This window comes from Rutilus rutilus, assembly GCF_951802725.1.
Source record: "Rutilus rutilus genome assembly, chromosome: 25".
NCBI lineage: Eukaryota > Metazoa > Chordata > Actinopteri > Cypriniformes > Leuciscidae > Rutilus > Rutilus rutilus.
In genome coordinates, this window is record NC_140229.1 from 9,879,232 (window position 1) to 9,899,311 (window position 20,080).

The following is a 20,080-nucleotide window of genomic DNA, read 5'->3' on the forward strand; positions in this document are numbered from 1 at the left end:
ATTTCTGTTTGAAGCGTTTTTTAACTTTAAAGCCCGCGAATTCCTCACAAATTCCTTTGAAACGTCGACCGCTTGAAAGTCACTGAATACTCGCACACTGGGAATGACTAAAAATGAAAGTCATGAAAACTTCAATAAAATTTTTTTTATACTTTGACACAATCACTTTCCCTTTACAACTTATGCCAAAAAGGTGCATTCACTTCCTGTAAAAGGGAAAAAAACAGCTGTCTGCGCTTGTCATCTGTCACTGAAAGCAAATTAAAAGTGAAACACTGCTGCCCACAATGACCTGTTTTCCCTCAATAATGGGCCTGTGAGTGAGTCTCAGGCTGTTCTTTTGAACGGGATGATCCCTCTGTGTGTCTGACGTCCTGGGAGAGTTCCAGGAGCAGCGGATGAATTCCGCACGAAGGCGCTGAGGCTCCAGTCAGACTGACGCCGCGGCTCTCGCTCCATCCAAACACACGCGCTGTAGCTACACCTCCAATCGGCGCGAGATTCAGCATTCGGCTATTTTGCGGAACTACGCGGATTGTTATTCGACTTGTCACAAGAATAAGGTAATGAATAAAACGTGTTATATATGTACCACTTATGGTATTATTTAGAATTCATTTCAGAACTTAAAAAGTAAAAGTTGTATAAATGATAAAAAAATTTTTAAAAAAACCAAGGCATTACAAGTGTCTTTTTAAAACTTTTTGTCTTGACGTTGTATTTTTTCTTTTTCACGTAACTTGTTTCTTCTCACATGTTAGTCCATATCACGCGAGGCTGCGTAAACAGACATTATGCCACTTGCTGCTTAATGATGCTGCTCCAGTGATACGTTTGTGACAGTTGTGTATACCTGGAATACCTTTTATATATATATATATAAATAAGTGCCAAATGTAGCATTTGAACATTTCTTAAAGCAAACAAACAAGGTGAAGTTGAGGGATAGGATGTGTATGTGCGTTTGCGGGGGAGTTAGGTGATTAAGCCTATCTCAGCACTCAGACTGCCAGACGCCAGTTTCATAAGGACACACTGCCTTTGAGAACAGAGCAGATGTATTCACCCTCAATTGATCTGAATAGGCCTTCGCCTGTTTGAAACTGAGCCATGATTTCATACGCTGCTATTATTCCTATATGGCCTCATTCATCTCATACGATTATCTGATTTAGGTAGGGGTGTGTTAACACCTCTGGTATCGCATGCAATAATATTTTCAGAAGCTATTATTTGAATAGACTTGGCCAAAGATGGAAGCAAGCCTCTCTGGTTTCAAATGCTCAAACGGCATTGATTTTTAGCAGATCATTTTCTGCATCAGAAAGCCTTGACAGGAAAGGGAGAGGACGAATAGGTGAGGACCAGCGAGAAACAGAAGGACCGCAATACCTCAGAAATCTCTGCATGCACTGAAGCATGATGTAAAAGATCTTGAGATCTGCACATGAATGTGTTGTGATTACGCCCTAATAGAGTGAATCTCACAAAACATGTCAAGAATATTTTCATATCATATTTCACCCCAAAATCATTAATATATATATATATTTTGCTTAAAGAAAATGGTGCCATTTGTTTTGATTTGGACATTGTTTGACATTATTTTTCATGACAATTAAGCACATTTTCTTCCCTTATTGGTATTACTGTAATGCAAAAGGTAGGCTGTTTTACTAAATGCATAAATAAAAAATAATTAATAATAATAAAGATAAAAAATAAATTGTAAATGATTTATGCCAGTATTTTTCAAATATTTGTAAAATATTTTTTTTAATGTCATTTAAAAAAAAAAATTTAATATAAAATAATGATTTGTATTAATTTAATCACACACACACACACACACACACACACACACACACACACACACACACACACACACACACACACACACACACACACACACATCCACATCCACATACATAATATTCTGTGTGTGTGTGTGTGTACGTACATATATATATATATATATATATATATATATATATATGAAGAGTTCAGATGCAAAAGCCTCTAAGTGCCATCTGAAATTTTCTTATAGAATGATCTTTTTTTAAAGGTCGTATATTTAAGTTCAGTAATTTCACTTAAATGACAATTAATAGGTAAATTACTGAATTTAAATATACGAGCTTGATAAAAATGATCATTCTAGAAGAAAATTTCAGATGGCACTTAGAGGCTTTTGCATCTGAACTCTTCATATATATATATATATATATATATATATATATATATATATATATATATGTACGTACACACACACACACACACACACAGAGAATATTATGTATGTGGATGTGGATGTGTGTGTGTGTGTGTGTGTGTGTGTGTGTGTGTGTGTGTGTGTGTGTGTGTGTGTGTGTGTGTGTGTGTGTGTGTGATTAAATTAATACAAATCATTATTTTATATTACATTTTTTTTTTTAAATGACATTAAAAAATATTTTTAAATGGCATATATATATATATATACACACACAAATCATTTTTGTAGTTTAAAAAAAAATCATTATTTTAAATTCTTTAAAAATTAAATAATTAAAAATTATGAAAAATACTGACATAAATCATTTACAATTTATTTATTATCTTTATTATATATACAGTATATACTTATTTATGTTTATTTTAATAAATACAAATTAAAGGCAGTTAAAAATACTGACACAAACAATTTACAATTTACTTATTAACATTAAATCTGACATTCTTCTTTGTTTCTTTCACCAGATAAAAGCTGTTGACAGCCTGACGAAAACATCCCTGTCTGGGGGTTTATTTTACACCCAGCTGTATCTTGGCTGTAAAGTAATAAACTGAGGCTCCTGGCTTGAACTGATATAAGACAGATCTGCCTTGCTTTTAGGAAAAAATCCAGTCCCCAGTGTCGCCCCATCCCACGATGCACTCCACCACATCCATTACTTCCCTCTTCTCCTTCACCAGTCCAGCTGTGAAAAGGCTGCTGGGCTGGAAACAAGGAGACGAGGAGGAAAAGTGGGCGGAAAAGGCTGTCGATTCCCTTGTAAAGAAGCTCAAGAAGAAGAAAGGGGCCATGGAGGAGCTGGAAAAGGCTCTGAGCTGTCCTGGCCAGCCCAGTAAATGTGTGACCATCCCTCGATCCCTGGACGGCAGGCTCCAGGTGTCCCATCGTAAAGGTCTGCCACACGTTATCTACTGCAGAGTGTGGCGCTGGCCGGATCTTCAGTCCCACCACGAGCTCAAAGCGCTGGATTGCTGCGAGTTTCCTTTCGGCTCCAAGCAGAAGGATATCTGCATCAATCCATATCATTACCGCCGTGTGGAGACGCCAGGTGGAAATCAATACGCAAACCACTTTTTTTTGTTTTCTTCCAAATTGATTATAGCTTTATGCATTAGTAAAAAATCTGTTAGTAATCTTCTTTCTCTGTTTTTTCAAACAGTTCTACCCCCAGTCCTTGTGCCACGTCACAGTGAGTTCAACCCCCAGCACAGCTTGTTAGCAAAGTTCCGGAATGCTTCCCTACACAACGAGCCTCTAATGCCTCAAAATGCCACTTACCCCGACTCCTTCCCTGCATTACCCTGTAGCTCGTTTTCTTCATCTCCTTCCAGCTCTTTAAACCAGTCCCCCACTGCACACAGCTACCCAAACTCTCCCAGCAGTGGAACCGACCCTGGGAGCCCCTACCAAATCACAGGTCATTATTAGCAATGATTTCTCAAGCATTGATGATTTTGTATATTAGCTCTCTTCTATCTTCCTTGCATGAAATGTAGTGCCACTGAATTGCATACATTCATACATCTTGATCATTCAAAAAACTTTGTTCTCATTGCATAGCAGAGACACCTCCTCCACCCTACAGTATGATGGAGACCACTCCGTCTGAGGATGTGAAACCAGAAGAGTCCTCCAACCCCAATAAACTCATTCTGTCAGCCCCTCATAGAGGTGACACTAGTGCATTATGAGTGTACTTTGAAATGTGCAGTACCAGTTAAATGATGTGAACACACCTACTCATCTGTTGTTATTATTAACTGAAACTAATAAAAATAAGTTTTAAGTGAAATAATGCTAAATATTAGATGAAAAATGTAAACAAAAATGAGAAATATTGATTGAAATAAAGTCATAAAAAATGATAAATGACTAAAATTGAAATAAAAAAGCTAAATTGAAAAAAATGTGATGACAAAATTACTAAATTAAAATGAAAACGGAAAATTCGAAATAATAAAAACTATAATAGTATATAAATAATACTAAAATAACACTGCTCATTTAATAATATTACTTTTTTTATTTTAATTTGAGAATAGGGAAGTCCACATCACAGCTATAATGAAACAGACAATGGTTTTTTCCAGCTAATGAACCATAAAAACATTGACAGCCAATCAGAATCCACACGACTTAAACCTCAAGCTAATCCAGTTATAAATGAAAGACCTAACCATTGTTTTCATTTTGAAAATAGAGATTATCAGACTATATATACAAGATGTCAAACTGGTCACGCAAGACTTACTCATGTATATATATTTTTTTGAAAGTGGAAGATTTACCTTTATGTGATTTTAAGCAACTTTCTTATTCAGAGAGTACATTAATGGATCTAAGATTTTTAAAATCAGGAGAAACATTAATCTAGTCTGGTGTTTCCAAACAAAGTGTTGAATCACAATGGCATTTTTTTATACGGAATGAGACCTGAATGCTATGAGGTATGATACATGATATTTTACATGCCTTTTTTTACTCCAGACTTGAGGCCAGTGTGTTACGAGGAACCAGAATACTGGTGTTCAGTGGCGTATTACGAACTGAACAACAGGGTGGGTGAGACATTCCACGCCTCTTCCCGAAGCATCCTCGTGGACGGCTTCACAGATCCCTCCAACAACAAGAACCGATTCTGTCTCGGATTACTATCCAACGTCAACCGAAACTCTACCATTGAACACACTCGCAGACACATAGGCAAAGGTTTGTTTAAAGTTTTACATTTCTCTTGTCTTTGTTGAGAGGTTTTAGATCTGAAATTGTTGCTTTGAGAAGATCAAGCTGATAATGGTCTTCCATCAGCTGATGCAATTCCAAGAGAAAGTAAAAAAAACTGTTTTGTGGCGCCAGATAGTGCTGGTCAGTCAACACTGCACTTCAGGAACCCAGCGAGAAAGATAAAGTCCACACTATCCAAATGTTGGTTTTTCTCAGGGTGCTGGATGAGCGTCACTGTGCCAGTATTGGAAAGACATTAAGCGTTGCCATAGGTTACAGCAGTGACAGAGAGAAGTATGCATGCACACACACACACACACCGGGCACAGAGTTCCATCTACTTGTGTGAGAGATCCTAGTTGGAAGAGCGCCAAGGACAACGACATAATCCAGATCAGGATGCTTCAAGAGAATGGAGATTATTAAAGTTTCCGCTTGGCACTTGATAAAACATGATAAATGCTGGGTTTGTGGATAATGATTTCTGGGATTTACCAAGTTCAAAGGTGGTGATATACTGTTTTTATGTGTGGAATTTGCGGTAGTTCACAGATGTGTTATAAAAGCCACACTGTATGTTTTTTTTTTATTCTTTTTGTGGACCTGTAAGTGTATTTAGTCTCAGTTAAATGTGCAACTAGAAACATGCTTTAAACCCTTTTCTGTCTTCTGTTGTAGGTGTGCACTTGTATTACGTCGGAGGGGAGGTGTACGCAGAGTGTCTGAGCGACAGCAGTATTTTCGTTCAGAGTCGGAACTGTAACTACCAGCATGGTTTCCACCCCACCACCGTCTGCAAGATCCCGAGTGGATGCAGCCTCAAGATCTTCAACAACCAGCTGTTTGCCCAGCTGCTGTCGCAGTCGGTAAATCACGGCTTTGAGGTGGTGTATGAACTCACCAAGATGTGCACCATCAGGATGAGTTTTGTCAAGGTAAAGAGGTTTATATAGAATGTGTGGCTTATAATGGCATATACAGTAGCCTAAACAGCCATATAAACCCGATTGGGCTGCTAATAAAGGTTATGTAAACGCCATTACAATTGATTCACTAGAAAGAATCGACTCATTAGAGTCTTTCCTTTGGGAACCAGTCTAGACTGGTTGTGCTGAATGTGTTTGATTCACTTATAAGAACCAGCTCATAAAAGTCCTTGGTTTACACCGAGAATCAGTCTACAATGGTTGCGCTAGATGCGTTTGATTCACTTTAAAGAACCATCTCATAAAAGTCCTTAGATTGGGAATGAGTCTACACTGGTTTGATTCACTTTACACAACCGGCTCATAGGAGTCATTTGCTGTATGCTTTTGGTTCACTAACAAGAACAGACTTGTTTGGAAATCGTACTTCTTTGGTTGCGCTGTACGCTTTTGATAAAAAAAAAAAGTATTGAATCATTAGTCTTTCCTTCAGGAATCGGGCTACACTGGTTGTGCTGTATGCTTTTGCTTCACTAAAAAGTACAGTCTTATTAGATTTATTTGTTCAGAAATCAGTCTACACTGGTGCGCTTTTTAATTCAGTAATGGTGCCATGTTGATTAAGTAGTGTATAACTATGAAACTTTGTCAGAGATTTTTAGAAAGGTGTTTTTAGTAACGTTTTTAGAAAGAATTTTAGTACCAAACAGTTCTACGTACGAGAATTTTAAACAGAACCAAATAAGGACCTGTTCTCGATACCCAAACCTAAACTCTATTCTTTTTTTCCTCAGAAAATGCTCAAATCTGCTTGATTTTATAGTTTATTATATAACAATATACAGTATTGTATATAAGACTGTTGTCAAGTTTATTACCTCCAACAACAAGGTTAAAAAGTTGCTGTTAAGGACTATCGCAAATACAGAGTTCATAAACGTCAATCACAAGCCAACAGCTCTCTAGGTGGTTAGCAGTTTCAAATAGAAAATCTTCTAAGTGTTGCTATGCAGATGTAATATGTAGTTATTCTAGTCTTTGGCTTGCTGTTTTATGGATGTTGCTCTGCCAAAACACTGCAGATCCCATAGCTCTGGAGTTCTTCTGTTACCGACTGATATGACACGCGCAATATTCCCTGCTTGATTTGTATGCATGCGGACACATAATTGTTTGTGATTATTTCTGTTAAAATACTTTATGAATGACATGCGACTGCAAATTAGTTTTTGGAAAACTAGTATGCATTTATTTTTGCAATTCCTTTTGGTGCTGCCAGTGGATCACAAACACAAATGTTTCGTGCTTAAGATGTTTTGTAAAGATGCTCAAGTATTGAGGATCAAATGTCTCCTCTTCTCAGGGCTGGGGAGCCGAGTACCACCGTCAGGATGTCACCAGCACCCCCTGCTGGATAGAAATACACCTGCACGGGCCCCTGCAGTGGCTGGACAAAGTTCTGACCCAAATGGGCTCCCCACACAATCCTATTTCATCTGTGTCCTAATGCATTACAGGACAAGGGGAATATAGTTCCCCAAAAGACTTTCATAGCAACCCAAGACACATAAAGCTCTCTCTCTTTCTTTTCAGTGGATGTTTATGGTACTGGCATAGAATCAGCTAGGAAATATCATGCTGTTAAATAAGCAGCTGTGTGGTTAGATAAGTGTTGCATTGTTTTTAAGAAAAAAATGCTATTTCACAGTATGTAGTAGCTGAGACCAATTCAGATTGAATCGCTGTATTAGGAAGCCAAAGAAATATGTTAGTAGGCAGGTACCATGTTTAAATATTTGTGTCATATTTGTGCCTTCTATAACATTTCATGCTGTTGTTTTTTTTTTACTCGCGTTAGCTTTCTTGTTTTTGTAATACAAAATCCTCTCTTACATTTGTGCCTGATTATTTTATGGCCCGAACACAAAAATCCACCTAATTTGTATTAATGCAATGAAAGTTTTAAACCTACAGGTTATCAATTTTCACAAGATCAGTAAAAACTTCCTTTGCTTATTGAAGGATTTGTTTATCATTTGCCCCATCTTTAAAATAATAAAGCTGATTGAATAATTCTGTGTGTATGCTGTGTCTTTCAGCTACACTATCAAGATGTGGCTAAAAAGGTCTAAACTAAATTGTAGCTTTCATTGATGACATTATGATGACATTAACAAACATTACAGATTAGATAAAGATCTCTAAAAAATTCATTTCTACAGCTGCCGTTTCATATTTTCTATCATTAATTTAAAAATACTAAATGGCACAAATGAGGCTAGGATGGCTAGTCAAACGCATTATTAATATACAGAAGATTTAGCTGCCAATTCGTATCATGATATCGACGCGCTTGATGATGACGGCGGTATTTTAGATCGATCGGGTCCTTGTCAAACATCCCAGTTTTCAGAATGGAGAGTTGATAGTCTTCACACCATCAAGGACAGCTGCAGGTCACACATATAGAATATTCCCCATTTCAAATTTCTGTGAAATCGCGAGCGCATTAAATCCTCAACAGGATGAGTAAAGCATCTGCAGACTTCAGAAGTTGTGCTGTGTTTGAGGCCGATTCTGTGTGGTCAGTAAACGCTGCTGCTGCTGAAGGAAGCTGATGACTTCTGGACTCCTCAGAAGAGACTGAAACCCCAAAACAACATAACATCAGCTAATGCTAAGAAAGAATATTCAGGAAATATAAATATTAATGACATTTGTCACATATAACATATATATGCAGAATAATTGATATACAAATCAGTCAATTAAAAGTAAAAAAAAAAAAATCAAATGAAACCACAGTGTATGTATATGTATATATACACACACAGACATATAATATATATAAATATAATATATATACGTAAACAAAAACTTTTGTTAGATTCAGTTTGACAGGACTACTATATATGTAGTTTTTTTTGTATTGCACATATTTTAACATTTAACCTTTTTGATTTTGAAATAAATTGATTAATATTAAGAAAAAGAAACTTAATTCAAATTTCATTTTCCAATTTTTTTTTTTTTACATGGCTACATGAATTATTCATTATCTACTCTAATACCCACACACCTCTGCACCCACTGCATTAGGTTACCAGGGGGTGTACGAGTAAAAATACTCTAGCTCAATAAAGTGTTTTAATGCACTCACCAGTCTCTTCTGGTTCAGCACCTGCTCAATGAGGGAGGGTCTGGCTGGTCGGTCTCCTATGGTACCCAGCCGTTGCTTAGTAACGGACACAGGCCTCTCCTCCGTACCCTCCTACACATCACGAAAGACAAAACAGTTTGAAATTAACCTTATAAAGTTGGGACCTTAAACTGAGACTGTTGTTTGTCCAAACGATTCTTACGTCTAGTTTTCCAGTTGACATGGCCTGGTCGCTTTTCTTCTTCTTATACTTGTCCTTGTACATTTTATTCCGGTGTTTTTTGCACATCCAGGGTTTCCTGGCTTTGGCCACCTGAGTCGTGGTCTCCGTGCAGCCGTCATAGATGCAGGTCTTGGACACGTTCTCGCTCTCTCCGGACGTCTCGTCGTCGTTGAGCTCGTCGTCTCTCGCCTCCGGCACGTCGCTCTCGTCGCCCGGGTCTTCCGCGTCGTACGGGAAGTTCTCCTGGTCGGACGGGGTGGTGGTGCTGCTCTCCGCGGGTGCGGGGGTTTGGCTGTCTTTACCCGTGTTTGCTAAACTAATATGAACGCTGTCGTTCATGTTGTCTTTCTTATAGTCTCACCTGTCATTCAACCATACGGACCAGACTTGGCACAGAATACTTTAGTTAAAAAACGAATTTTATCTGTCTGTCATTAAAATACCGCATTGTAAATTGCAGTAACCCAATAAATATAATATACCTGCGTAAATACGGAGGAAAGGAATATGAGCTTTAAAGGAGGTCACTACAAAAACAAAACAGTCATGGCCGCTGCAGAAAGAGACTCGCCTGTGTGTGTGTGTGTGTGTGTGTGTATGTGAATCAAATGGACGTTTCGCCCTCTACCGGCACCAAACTGCGATGCAGATTCACAGATACTCCCAATACACTGGCCCTAAACTACATTTTCATATGTAGGCGACACTTAAATATATATGAATGTCATTGTATTAGATAACAAAATATCAAATTAAATGGCAGACGATAGCGCAAAAAGCGAACATGGTCTACTCCGCTTGAGGAGAGCATTCTGACATCGTATCCCTGTGTGGAATGGCAATCTGTACTGTCCACAACAAATACCAGAATACATCTCAAGTTCAAGTAGTCATTGTTCATCCAACATGTTACAGGCATGCTAAAGAAACCACTAAAGAACCATCAAACCCAGCACATGACTGCTGAGATCTCTAAAGCGTTGGGATCTCAGCTCTATTTTCTTTCCAACAGCTGTCAGACTTCTTAGTAAACACTCCTAATAACCATATCACTCTGTGTTGGATCTCAGTGTGGGTGTTGTATTGTATTGCAGATAGATTTTTTTATACTGTATGCGTTGTCCATTGCAAATAGTATCTATTAGTTCAAATACATCAAATTGTTCTATTGTGTTTTACATGAAATGTATTTGTAAGAGTGCAGTTTCCAACTAGCAGTATGCAAAAATCAGCATAATTTTTATCAAGCTAATATAATAATATAAAAAATATTTTTATTGCACTGTTTTTAATGCATTTTAACTAATGATTTTTCTGTTCTGTAACTTTTTTTGCATGGTGAATGAAAGACATGTTTCTTATGCATATTTTATGAGCAAATCAGATTTTATTCAAGCCTTCCAAGAGATGACATGTTGTATTCTATATAATAAAGGATATAATACTTATGTATATGTAAGTGTAATCATATTGTCAAATATATATATATTTTTAAATATGAGAGACAGTATGGCAGCTTTTCTATTTACAGTTCATTATGTACGTTAACATTTTTCCAAAATCGAAATACAAGGCCTTTATGACAATGCTTCAATTCAGTCCATCTGGAGGATCTTCTGTGGGTCTCAATTTATACACAGTTGTTTTATACTGTTGACAGAATTATTTCATGTAAAACCTCAACTTAATAATGAAACTGATAATGAAATTGATAATAATGATAAATGTTTAATTATACAACAAATTTACCTCTAAAATATCTCTACATTTCTAGTTTATCAGTACATTCAGACATGTGTGTGATCCTTCTGTCTCTCTCTGCTGTCAGGACAGCGAGGACACCGTGGATCTCTGTGAGGAAACACTGCAGATCTCCATGTTAGTGAAGGAGCTCCCGGCCTCACTGCTGCATTCTGGGTATGAAGAACTAGAGGATATGATGTTTTTCAGCCTGTGGAGAGCAATGATCAACAGGGTAAGCAGGAAAAGCAGCAAGCTGAGGAAGATGGAGACGTAGATGTACACATTGGCAGTTCGTCCATATGAAGCAGCGGCCGCCCCGGTAGAAACAGACGTAGGGCTGAACCTCAGGAAACTCTCGCTGTTTACTCCCGTACCATTCATCTCCTCCACCGACCCATCCATCCCAGACATATCTGATGGATTTGGGAATCTGTTAGGAAGATAGGATAGATAAGGATAGATCAATTATTATTAAAAACCTCACTGTGTGAACATATGATCATACAGAAGATATTTGAAAGTATTACTGGACACATTAATGTTGTTCCACTAATTGTAATCATAATAGTTAATATAGGTAATTGTAAGTAATTAATTTTTTTATCATTATATTATATTATATTATATTATATATGTTATATTACAATATTAAAATATATTATAATACTTATTTTTATAATTTGTTTATTATATAATAATTAATTTTAATTATAATTATAGACTATATAAAATAATATAGAATTTATTTTATATATAAATTAGGATTAGGATTGTGTGAATATATGATTGGGATCTTAGATTTTATGATTACATTATATTATAATTAAACAAAATATGCTAATATAATATCTAAATTATTTTACTATATAATATAATAATTAGTGCTGTCAAATCGATTAATTGCGATTAATCACATCAAACATAAAGGTTTGTATATTTTGTACACACATATATTATATATTTAATGTTAGATTTTATTAATTTAAAATAATTTATATAATATAATTTGAATAAATACTGAACATTTATTATAATATTGTTTTTGAGAATATCTTACAGCCATCAAACCATTTTTTTCCAAGACATTTTTCAAAGTGCAACGGTGCACAATCTGTTGTCTTACACTTCCTTTTATTCATCTAACAGGCCAGTCATATTTAATGAGTTGAGCCACCAGAGTTCACTATTTCCTTTTCACCTTTGCTCTGTCTTTGATGAATGTTGAATTTTTACTGTTCAGAAAAAAACAACAACAACCAGAACACTTAAATACTTCAGATTGAATGTGAAGAGGATGATAATCACATTTAATTATGCTTTTTGTATCCAGGCAACCTGCATATCAGTGGGCTCATAAGCTGGTGCAGCTTGTTGTTAGGCCATCGCCGGTCCATTAGGACTTTGGGGTTAGTCACACTGGCTCAGTGGTGCACACAGAAGGTCAGTCTGTTGTTTACACAGCCTTCATACTCACACCTCATGAATAATAGATTGAGAGGTGCCTGAGCAGGAAAATGTCACAGAGTTTCCGAATTTAAAGAGAACAACATGCCAAATAATTTGTTTGACAAGCTGTCGGTATCAACAGTGGGGTTTTACAAAGCTGGTTTATTTGTGGTCTAAATCTGATCTATAATTGGAAGCTTACCAACAAACATTCAGCATTGAGCATAAAAGTCTTTCATATTTATAAGCTCATATGACAGACAGCGTTACATGATTCACATTTAGTTCTTCCCCTGAGACGAGCACAATTTAGTGGAGGTCACCTCAGCTGTGCGAGAATCCTTTTCATATCAATCCATAAGAGAGCATGTGTGCATTAGTGTGTAAATGAGCTGCAAACGAGCTGTCAGTCACCATCTGATTTCAAGACACTATGTAAGGGATAATGTAGAGCGAGGCGGTTGTTATAGCGAATACAACCCCGACAGGCTGATCAGGACCCGACGCCATTACATGGCTACCTACCAAATAAATCAATAATTTTGATTTAAAAAGGAGTTTATTGATTTAAAAACGATTGTATTGCTTCCGCTAAAGAAAATAGTCCGTTCCATCTCTACGGTTAGAATCCTGCGTCCATAGCAACGCTCTGTTTTTCATGGCAACGGTGTGTTACACTTTGCAGCGGTCTGTTATCAAGAAATAACAGACCGCATTCTACATTAGAATTCAACCAAGCCATGTAATAAGTGACTTTATTATTTGTTTTTTCACATTCATAGTTCTTAATCATTGGATGATTCAAGAATATGATGCATGCATTCTTTTTTTATCAGCACTTGAATGTGGGTAAGTTTCATTAAAAAAAGCTGAACAAAAAGCTGAGAAAATCAAGTTTTTGTTAAAGACTACAGCGTGCATATGCTTTTTTGCTTGTTTCTGCTCCTAATTTGCCTGTGTTGATCCAGAGATTCTTTACTCTTTCAGAAGATGCGTAGTAGCGTAACGGTAAGCCAGGAAATTCCATCAATGGCTGGGAGGCATAGTCAAATAAATGACAGAAAATGTCAGGAAAGAGTTCAATGTGATGGTAAAACTAGTTCGAAAAACATATACCAATGAAGTCACGTTGTGATGTGAGCTGAGTTGAGGGAATATATTCTCATCGTCAAATGCAGCTTTCCAAAAGCAGCTAATTTTTCGTCCTCCCAAACTGTGATGATGCGTTTTGCATTGGAGTAAATTCAAATTGAATTTTCTCTGTACAATTTTTGGTGAGTTCTCGTACGGTGACACTTGCTTCACCGTTCTATTCGGGAGTTGTAGCCCATGCTTGTTTAGATATTGTGGCATCTGACCATTATTCGGAGTTGCTCAACGTGCTGTCGGATTATGAGCCGTCTGGGGACCGATTGTGTGTGTGTTCTTTCCACCGCAAAAGCACAGTCACTTGTTTTTGGTAAGTTTGTTTTTATTTTATTTTGCTTACTGGCAGTTACTGTATGGTGTCAGTTACCTCACGGTTCTATCTGGAGGCGTGTCACCGTGCTGTTGACTCACTTTTTTGAGCGAATTTAGCTTTTTTGCATTTTACTTTGGCTTGTACTATCTGCCCAATGATCTTAACCGTGGGCATTGGTCGAATTTGGAGACCAAACTCTATTTTTTCTGTTCCTCGCGGTTCATCCGGAGGGATTTTGCTATCACTCCTCATGGTTGTATCCAGAGGGTTTCTAATTATCACAGTTCAAATGGCGTATCACTCAATTTCTATTGCCTTCCCACTGAATTGCAAGCTCTTTCCTAATGATCTTCTTCCTGACAATAGGCATGATCTCTGCCCATCATGCCTGGGTGTTCAGCATCTGAAGGAAGCACTTACGGACTCATGCCCGCATAGTAGCGGGACTGGACCACAACCAGGATGCTAGTGTTTTGCAATCAGATCTGACTTTGCAGCAGAGAGCTCAAAAGTGCCACGCTTCAGCAGCTGCTGGTTTAAGAAAAAATCTAGTGTTAGTGGTAGTCATTTGGCTATGCACCTGTTATCAAGGAAAGTTGCTTGCCTTTCTTTAGACATGAAGCGTCACTTGCAAAACCTCCAACCAGCAGACTCAGTTCTTACTGCTGCTGTGGCTTCCAAAGAGGACGCTCACTCACAATCATCTAGCGAAGAGCCTACCTGACAACCTCCACATAGCTGCTCCACCTTGATGCTATGCCTGCATGTGCTTCCGACACACATTTCCAGGATCATCTTCCCACTAAAGTTTCTGAGCTGCAGGACAAGCCAGTGGGATCTATGGTAGCTGGTGGTTCTGGTGAGGGCTCTCTTCATTCTTCAGGGACTGCTCCACCCCTGGTGGATGACACACTGGAAGTGCTTCGGATGGCAGTGACCCATCTTGGTCTTGATGACTGCCCTGCACATACTCTTCAGTTTATGGCCAAAAGGCATTCCAAGACTGCTCGCACTCTGGCTTCAATGGCAGAAGCTGAATCCATTGGAGTGCGGAGTGTACCTGAAGTCGAACAGCCGGTTGCTGCACTGGTGGTGTCACCAGACGAAGCACTGCGGGGTAACACCCAATGACCTAGTGCTCATTGTGGCTGCATAGATTCCTTTCTGAAGAAAGCGTATAAGTCAGCTGACTACATTACTCGGGTTGAGAACACTGTCTGCCAACTCATTTTTGCTGCTTCCAACTCTTTGGAGTCTGCAGAGGTTGATCCCTCTGCCCCATGTTTTTTGCAGACAGCCTTACTGGCTATATGGGGCACCTGACAGAGAACTGGGCTCTCTCACGGCAACGCTCTTGACTGCTCGCTTACAGGTATGGCTTGCTCTGGCCAGATTGCCGGAGGATTGTAAAAAGACCTTGAGGGATCTACCCATTGTTCCTGGACATCTTTTTGGTCCCGATGTATCTGAGGTGTTGAAAAGACTCATGAAGATGTCTGCGACCACTCAGCAGCTAACACAGGTGCAGCGTACCCCAAATTTTAGAATGCCAACAGCACCTGCTCATCGGCGTTACATGCCTGTACAACCATGTTTTTGCCATGACTGACTTCAGGGCCAGCAGAGATTTCCGAGTTCTGGTGATTTTGATGATGCATCGCCCCCATAGTAGTCCAGCCCCCCGCCGTTCTCCAGAGGGGTCCATGTCAGTGTCCCCCCAGAACTTCAATAGGCCGAAACTTCAAGACCTGAGATACTAGGGCTGGTGGTCGGACGTTTTACGACACATCATCTGAGTTGCTGGGAGAGCACAGTGTCAGACCCTTGAATCTTGGCGACATTGCGCAACGGTTGTCGATGGATCACATCAACCTTTGGGAGATGTGTGCATTTTTTCTGGCCTTAAGACATTTCCTTCCGGGTCTGGCGGGCTGCCACGTGCTTGTACATTCGGACAACATGTCAAAGGTTTTCAATCTGAACCACCAGGGGGGCATAAAGTCAGAGAGCTTTTTGCGGCTCACTCACAATATCCTCATCTGGTCACTTCCATGGTTTGCATCACAAAGGGCTGCCTATCTGCCAGAGGTAGTCAATCAGGCTGCAGATGCTCTGTCCAGGAATTGAATAGATCAGGGTGAGTGGAGGCTCCAGCCGAATGTATTTCAGGACATTTGGCAGGAGTTCGGTATGGCAGAAGTAGATCTCATTGCTTTAGAAAACACGACCCACTGTCCATTGTGGTTTGCCCAGATGGAAGCGTCCAGTCCATTGGGGCAGGACGCACTGTCACACAATTGGCCAGATTGTCTTCTGAATGCTTTTCCTCCGATTCCTCTGTTATGGGAGACACTTCACAGGATTGCTCAGGGCAGACACAGGGTACTTCTATCTAAGCAGAGGCTGTCATGATGGGTTGTTGAGGTTATTGCTTTGACCTATAATAAGGCTGAAACGAGTCGTCATCAATTCCATTCTCACTTCTGGTTATATACGTACATAACAATGTAACAAATTTGCATAATCCAAGCCTATGGTCTTCATTAGCTGCCATTGAACATCATCTACTTTGATCCGCCCTAAAACACTGTAGTTGTCTCTTAGACTGGAAGAGTTTGGTTCGTCAAGAAGACTGTTTTCTGCGCTGCAAATCTACTTTGCGTGCACTTCTAAAGGATGAGGACTTGCTCTAGAATTGATATGGAAACACAGATGCCATCGTTCATACCACTGTGTATCGAATGTTGAGGAAGCCTCCGAAGCTGAAATTCAGATTTTTCCGTTTCCGACACGCTCTGTAAGTGATATACCAATCACAACAGACTGTGCCATCTGACCAGTCGGGAAAGGGGGGGATTAGAGAGACAGAATCTTCGAACAAACCATTTTCAGACTGTTTGAGAAATTAGGTGATGTGCACTGTATATTATGAGAAAATTAAAGTGATCTTGGATGCATGTAAACCTATTGTAGGAGACCTCCAAAACAAAATTAGGAACCTTTAAAATAGCATAATCAGGGCACTTTAATGCATTTGACCAAATGAGACCTTATTGTAAAGTGTTACCATATTAATTTAAAGAGTTGCAATTTTGCAAATCCCTGTAACATTTCTCACGGTGTTCAGAATTTGTTTTTGAGAACCCTAAAAATTGTACACATATGCTGGACAAAACAAGTGAAGTATTTTTAGGCTGCGGTTCAGCTCACAACACTAAAACTTGCTATTTGTTTGTCCGCTGGCATATTTCAGTCCCCTAAGCTTCATTGTGTGGGACGACAGTCTACTGAGCCACATCAAGCCCTGAGAGCCTGTGGTTAGAGTCTCATAAAGAGTCATGATTTATGACCACTTCCTTTTTTCTGAGTTGTGAGATGAATTCGTCTGCAGAAGCAAGCGCTAGAAGACATGCAGCAACAAAGGGGAATTACACTTATTTTCCTGAACATTTTCTTCAGTCAACTTTAACGTTCCCCTCAGCTTTTCAATTTATGAGTGAGATGTGAATCCCTGCGGCAATATAAATCATTCAATCCCTCTTGTGGTTTGCCTGCAATATCAGGAGAAGTTCAGCGGGTCATTTCAATGTGCGGCTCTAATCTCTGTTTATGGATTTCTTTTTAGGGAAGCTTGTGGAAGGAGAATTTGTCTATTAAGAAAACGACTCAAAACATAAAGCACCACAGAGGATGTCAATGAACGAGGGGAGCGGGGGATGGCGAAATAGAGAGGGATTTAGAAAAAAACATTTGCACTGACTGGAATGACTGATGACTATCCATTGTGACTTACCACAGGCAGATTTATCTTTTTAAATCACTTACTATACGATTACATAAGATCATTTCAATTAAGCACATTTTAATGACACATTTAAGTCAGTTTGAATATCAAATACTCCATGGCATCAGAGACACTTGAGTTTTTTTACATTAAAATTGAAAATAACTTCAACTTTTATCTTTTTTTCTGATTAATGAACATTGACAAGGAGATATTCTGACCTTTCTGATGCAAAAAAGAGTCGTCGGCACTAAATCACACAGCTGTCCGTCGGGCTCATCTCTTGGTCCTGGAGTGAATTCCTTATGGGATTCCTTAAGCTATAACACACGCTGAAATAGATGCCACTCGTGTTTGTGCTGAGAGTGAGAGGAAGCAGCGTATCTGAATGCGCTCGGTCTGGTGGGCTGATTCTCAACAGTGGGCTGGATATCGACTGTCCAGCTGTTGTACTCTGAATCCCCCTCCCTCTCCGCTTCATTCCTATCATCTCTCTCCCTTTCTTGTCCCCCTCTCATCTCATTGACGTCTCCTCGGTTTCTTTAGCAGCTGATTTATGTTTCAATTAAAGACGAAAAAGATGTCTCGCTTAACTCATAAAAGATGGTACGATCGTTCTCACTTTAATTATATATATGCCAGAAAACCTATGAGATCACATAACTGTGACATTATTAGTAGACATAATCTTTTTACTTTCGAAAATTTTATACATTTTAGTACTCTGAAATTGGTTTTTAAATGTTTGAACAATCATGTGTCGCCGCTGTTTTCAGCTCTCATTATTAGACGTCAGGGCTCACTCAGACCGTCCACCAGAGCCTCAGTCAGTGGTGACTGTGTAGTGCCAAGATTTACTAAATCCTTTGGTCAGTCCAGTTTCTCCTTTAATGGATCGAGACTATGGAATTCTCTGCCCAGTGACTTAAAACTGCAGACAGACATGATTACCTTTGATAGAGGTTTGAAACGGTGGCTGAAATCAAGTCAAATCTGCACACATGGTAATGCTGTATGAAATGAATATTGATGATGTGTATTGTTACTGTTTTGCACTATGTTTTGTATATCGCATTGTTGTGTTTTATGAAATATGTAGTCTCCTATGGACAAGTGTTGCAAATTAGCAGTATTGCTATAACACTTAAAACACTGTATCTGGTGCGTCCAATGCTATTGTTATGTCCATATCAAATAAATAAATAAAAAAAAAAAAAAAAAAAAAAAAAAAAAAAAATTGCTGTAATTGAGAATTTGATTATCTCAGTGATATTACTCAGCTCAGCCGATTAGACTAGATGACAGGCTTCTGACTTGTCTTCTCCCAAGGTGCCGTGCTCAGTCATTCATATCTGACAGAGCTAATCACCGCTCTCATCAGCATCATGAGCCGAGAGGCCTCTTGTAGATGTCTTTGTGGCGTTACTCTCAGATGTAATGAACACTCAACGAGACCTTTAGCCAGGCGACATCACGCTCATATATTGTATGAAAGGGCTGTTCTGCTTTGTGAATTAAACATGAGGGTTTTTGTTGAATTTATAAATGATTTAGTCAAGCCTAATCTTAAAAATAAAGGTTCTGTCATAGAAGAATGTAACATGTAACAAGGAAACTACAAAATAAAGTGTTACCATTGTAAAGTGTTACACATTTTAAAAATCTAAAGAACTTGTTTTGTCTTTGTTAAAATCTCTTTGTTATCTCCTCAGTAACTGAATTTGTGACGTGCCGGTCTGTCTGTCTACAGAGAGTCTGGCGCAGGCTGGCATATGGATGGAGCTTTGGATGCAAGCAGTGGGGCAGAGCTATGCATGTCAATAGGACAGAGGCGTCATGCCTCCTGGGAAGGTCTTATATCTTCTGCTCTGTGCACTAAAGACACGCAACACAGATTATGGATCCGCGCAAAGCAAAGCATGACTCTCTGGCACAGCTCGCTTTTGCTACTGTTTTGTGAATCATAAATGGATGGGAATTCTGTTTCGGTAATAACAAAAGCTTGTGTTCTTAAGGCTCAGTGCTCGTCACTGATTCATCTTGAACCAGTAGAAAACGCTCTATTCCTCTTAAATGGACAGCCCCCCCCCCCCCCCCCCCCCCCCCGTTTTTGTATAGCGCTATATTGTTTCAAAGCAGCTTCACAGTGACAAACAGGAAAATAACGATCAGTGATCATTCATCAAAAATAATAAAATTTCTAAATCTGCTTTAAAGCAGCTCAAAATAGACAATAGTGACATTATTCAGTCAAGTGTTGATTCAGTTGAGTTCAATAACTGTTTAAAGTTCATCAGTTATGAAATGAGTTCAGTTCAGCTATAAGCAGCTCTATAC

At 38.7% G+C, this 20,080-nt stretch overlaps 3 protein-coding genes across 4 annotated transcripts; 1 reads left to right on the plus strand and 2 right to left on the minus strand.

Annotated features, from left to right (window-relative positions):
* The first annotated feature begins 249 nt into the window (after nucleotides 1–249).
* Nucleotides 250–7,999, plus strand: smad9 (SMAD family member 9). 2 transcript variants are annotated; one of them, XM_084400746.1, is made up of 7 exons: nucleotides 250–563; nucleotides 2,740–3,323; nucleotides 3,435–3,692; nucleotides 3,839–3,946; nucleotides 4,763–4,984; nucleotides 5,678–5,934; nucleotides 7,289–7,999. In XM_084400746.1, the coding sequence occupies exons 2-7, from the start codon at nucleotides 2,912–2,914 to the stop codon at nucleotides 7,430–7,432; spliced, it is 1,401 nt and encodes a 466-aa protein (XP_084256872.1). In that variant the 5' UTR covers nucleotides 250–563; nucleotides 2,740–2,911; the 3' UTR covers nucleotides 7,433–7,999. The 2 variants fall into 2 exon arrangements, with proteins under 2 accessions (XP_084256872.1, XP_084256871.1); XM_084400745.1 differs by having other exon boundaries at nucleotides 323–563; nucleotides 3,836–3,946.
* Nucleotides 7,512–9,903, minus strand: rfxap (regulatory factor X-associated protein). Its single transcript, XM_084400747.1, has 3 exons — nucleotides 9,288–9,903; nucleotides 9,086–9,196; nucleotides 7,512–8,568 (listed from the first exon to the last, which is right to left on the minus strand). The coding sequence occupies exons 1-3, from the start codon at nucleotides 9,645–9,647 to the stop codon at nucleotides 8,473–8,475; spliced, it is 567 nt and encodes a 188-aa protein (XP_084256873.1). The 5' UTR covers nucleotides 9,648–9,903; the 3' UTR covers nucleotides 7,512–8,472.
* Nucleotides 9,904–10,688: 785 nt separating this feature from the next.
* On the minus strand, nucleotides 10,689–18,150 carry sertm1 (serine rich and transmembrane domain containing 1). Its single transcript, XM_084399803.1, has 2 exons — nucleotides 17,965–18,150; nucleotides 10,689–11,481 (listed from the first exon to the last, which is right to left on the minus strand). Exon 2 carries the CDS (start codon nucleotides 11,460–11,462, stop codon nucleotides 11,133–11,135), a length of 330 nt encoding a protein of 109 aa, XP_084255929.1. The 5' UTR covers nucleotides 11,463–11,481; nucleotides 17,965–18,150; the 3' UTR covers nucleotides 10,689–11,132.
* Between the last annotated feature and the right edge of the window lie 1,930 nt (nucleotides 18,151–20,080).

Coding starts and splice junctions, on each gene's coding strand:
- rfxap (XM_084400747.1), bottom strand. CDS start 9,647: ATGAACGACAGCGTTCATATTAGTTTAGCAAACACGGGTAAAGACAGC. Junction 9,197..9,287: donor TGTCAACTGGAAAACTAGAC/GTAAGAATCGTT, acceptor CGTGATGTGTAG/GAGGGTACGGAGGAGAGGCC. Junction 8,569..9,085: donor TGCTGAACCAGAAGAGACTG/GTGAGTGCATTA, acceptor TTGGGGTTTCAG/TCTCTTCTGAGGAGTCCAGA.
- sertm1 (XM_084399803.1), bottom strand. CDS start 11,462: ATGTCTGGGATGGATGGGTCGGTGGAGGAGATGAATGGTACGGGAGTA.
- smad9 (XM_084400745.1), top strand. CDS start 2,912: ATGCACTCCACCACATCCATTACTTCCCTCTTCTCCTTCACCAGTCCA. Junction 3,947..4,762: donor TCTGTCAGCCCCTCATAGAG/GTGACACTAGTG, acceptor TTTTTACTCCAG/ACTTGAGGCCAGTGTGTTAC. Junction 4,985..5,677: donor TCGCAGACACATAGGCAAAG/GTTTGTTTAAAG, acceptor CTTCTGTTGTAG/GTGTGCACTTGTATTACGTC.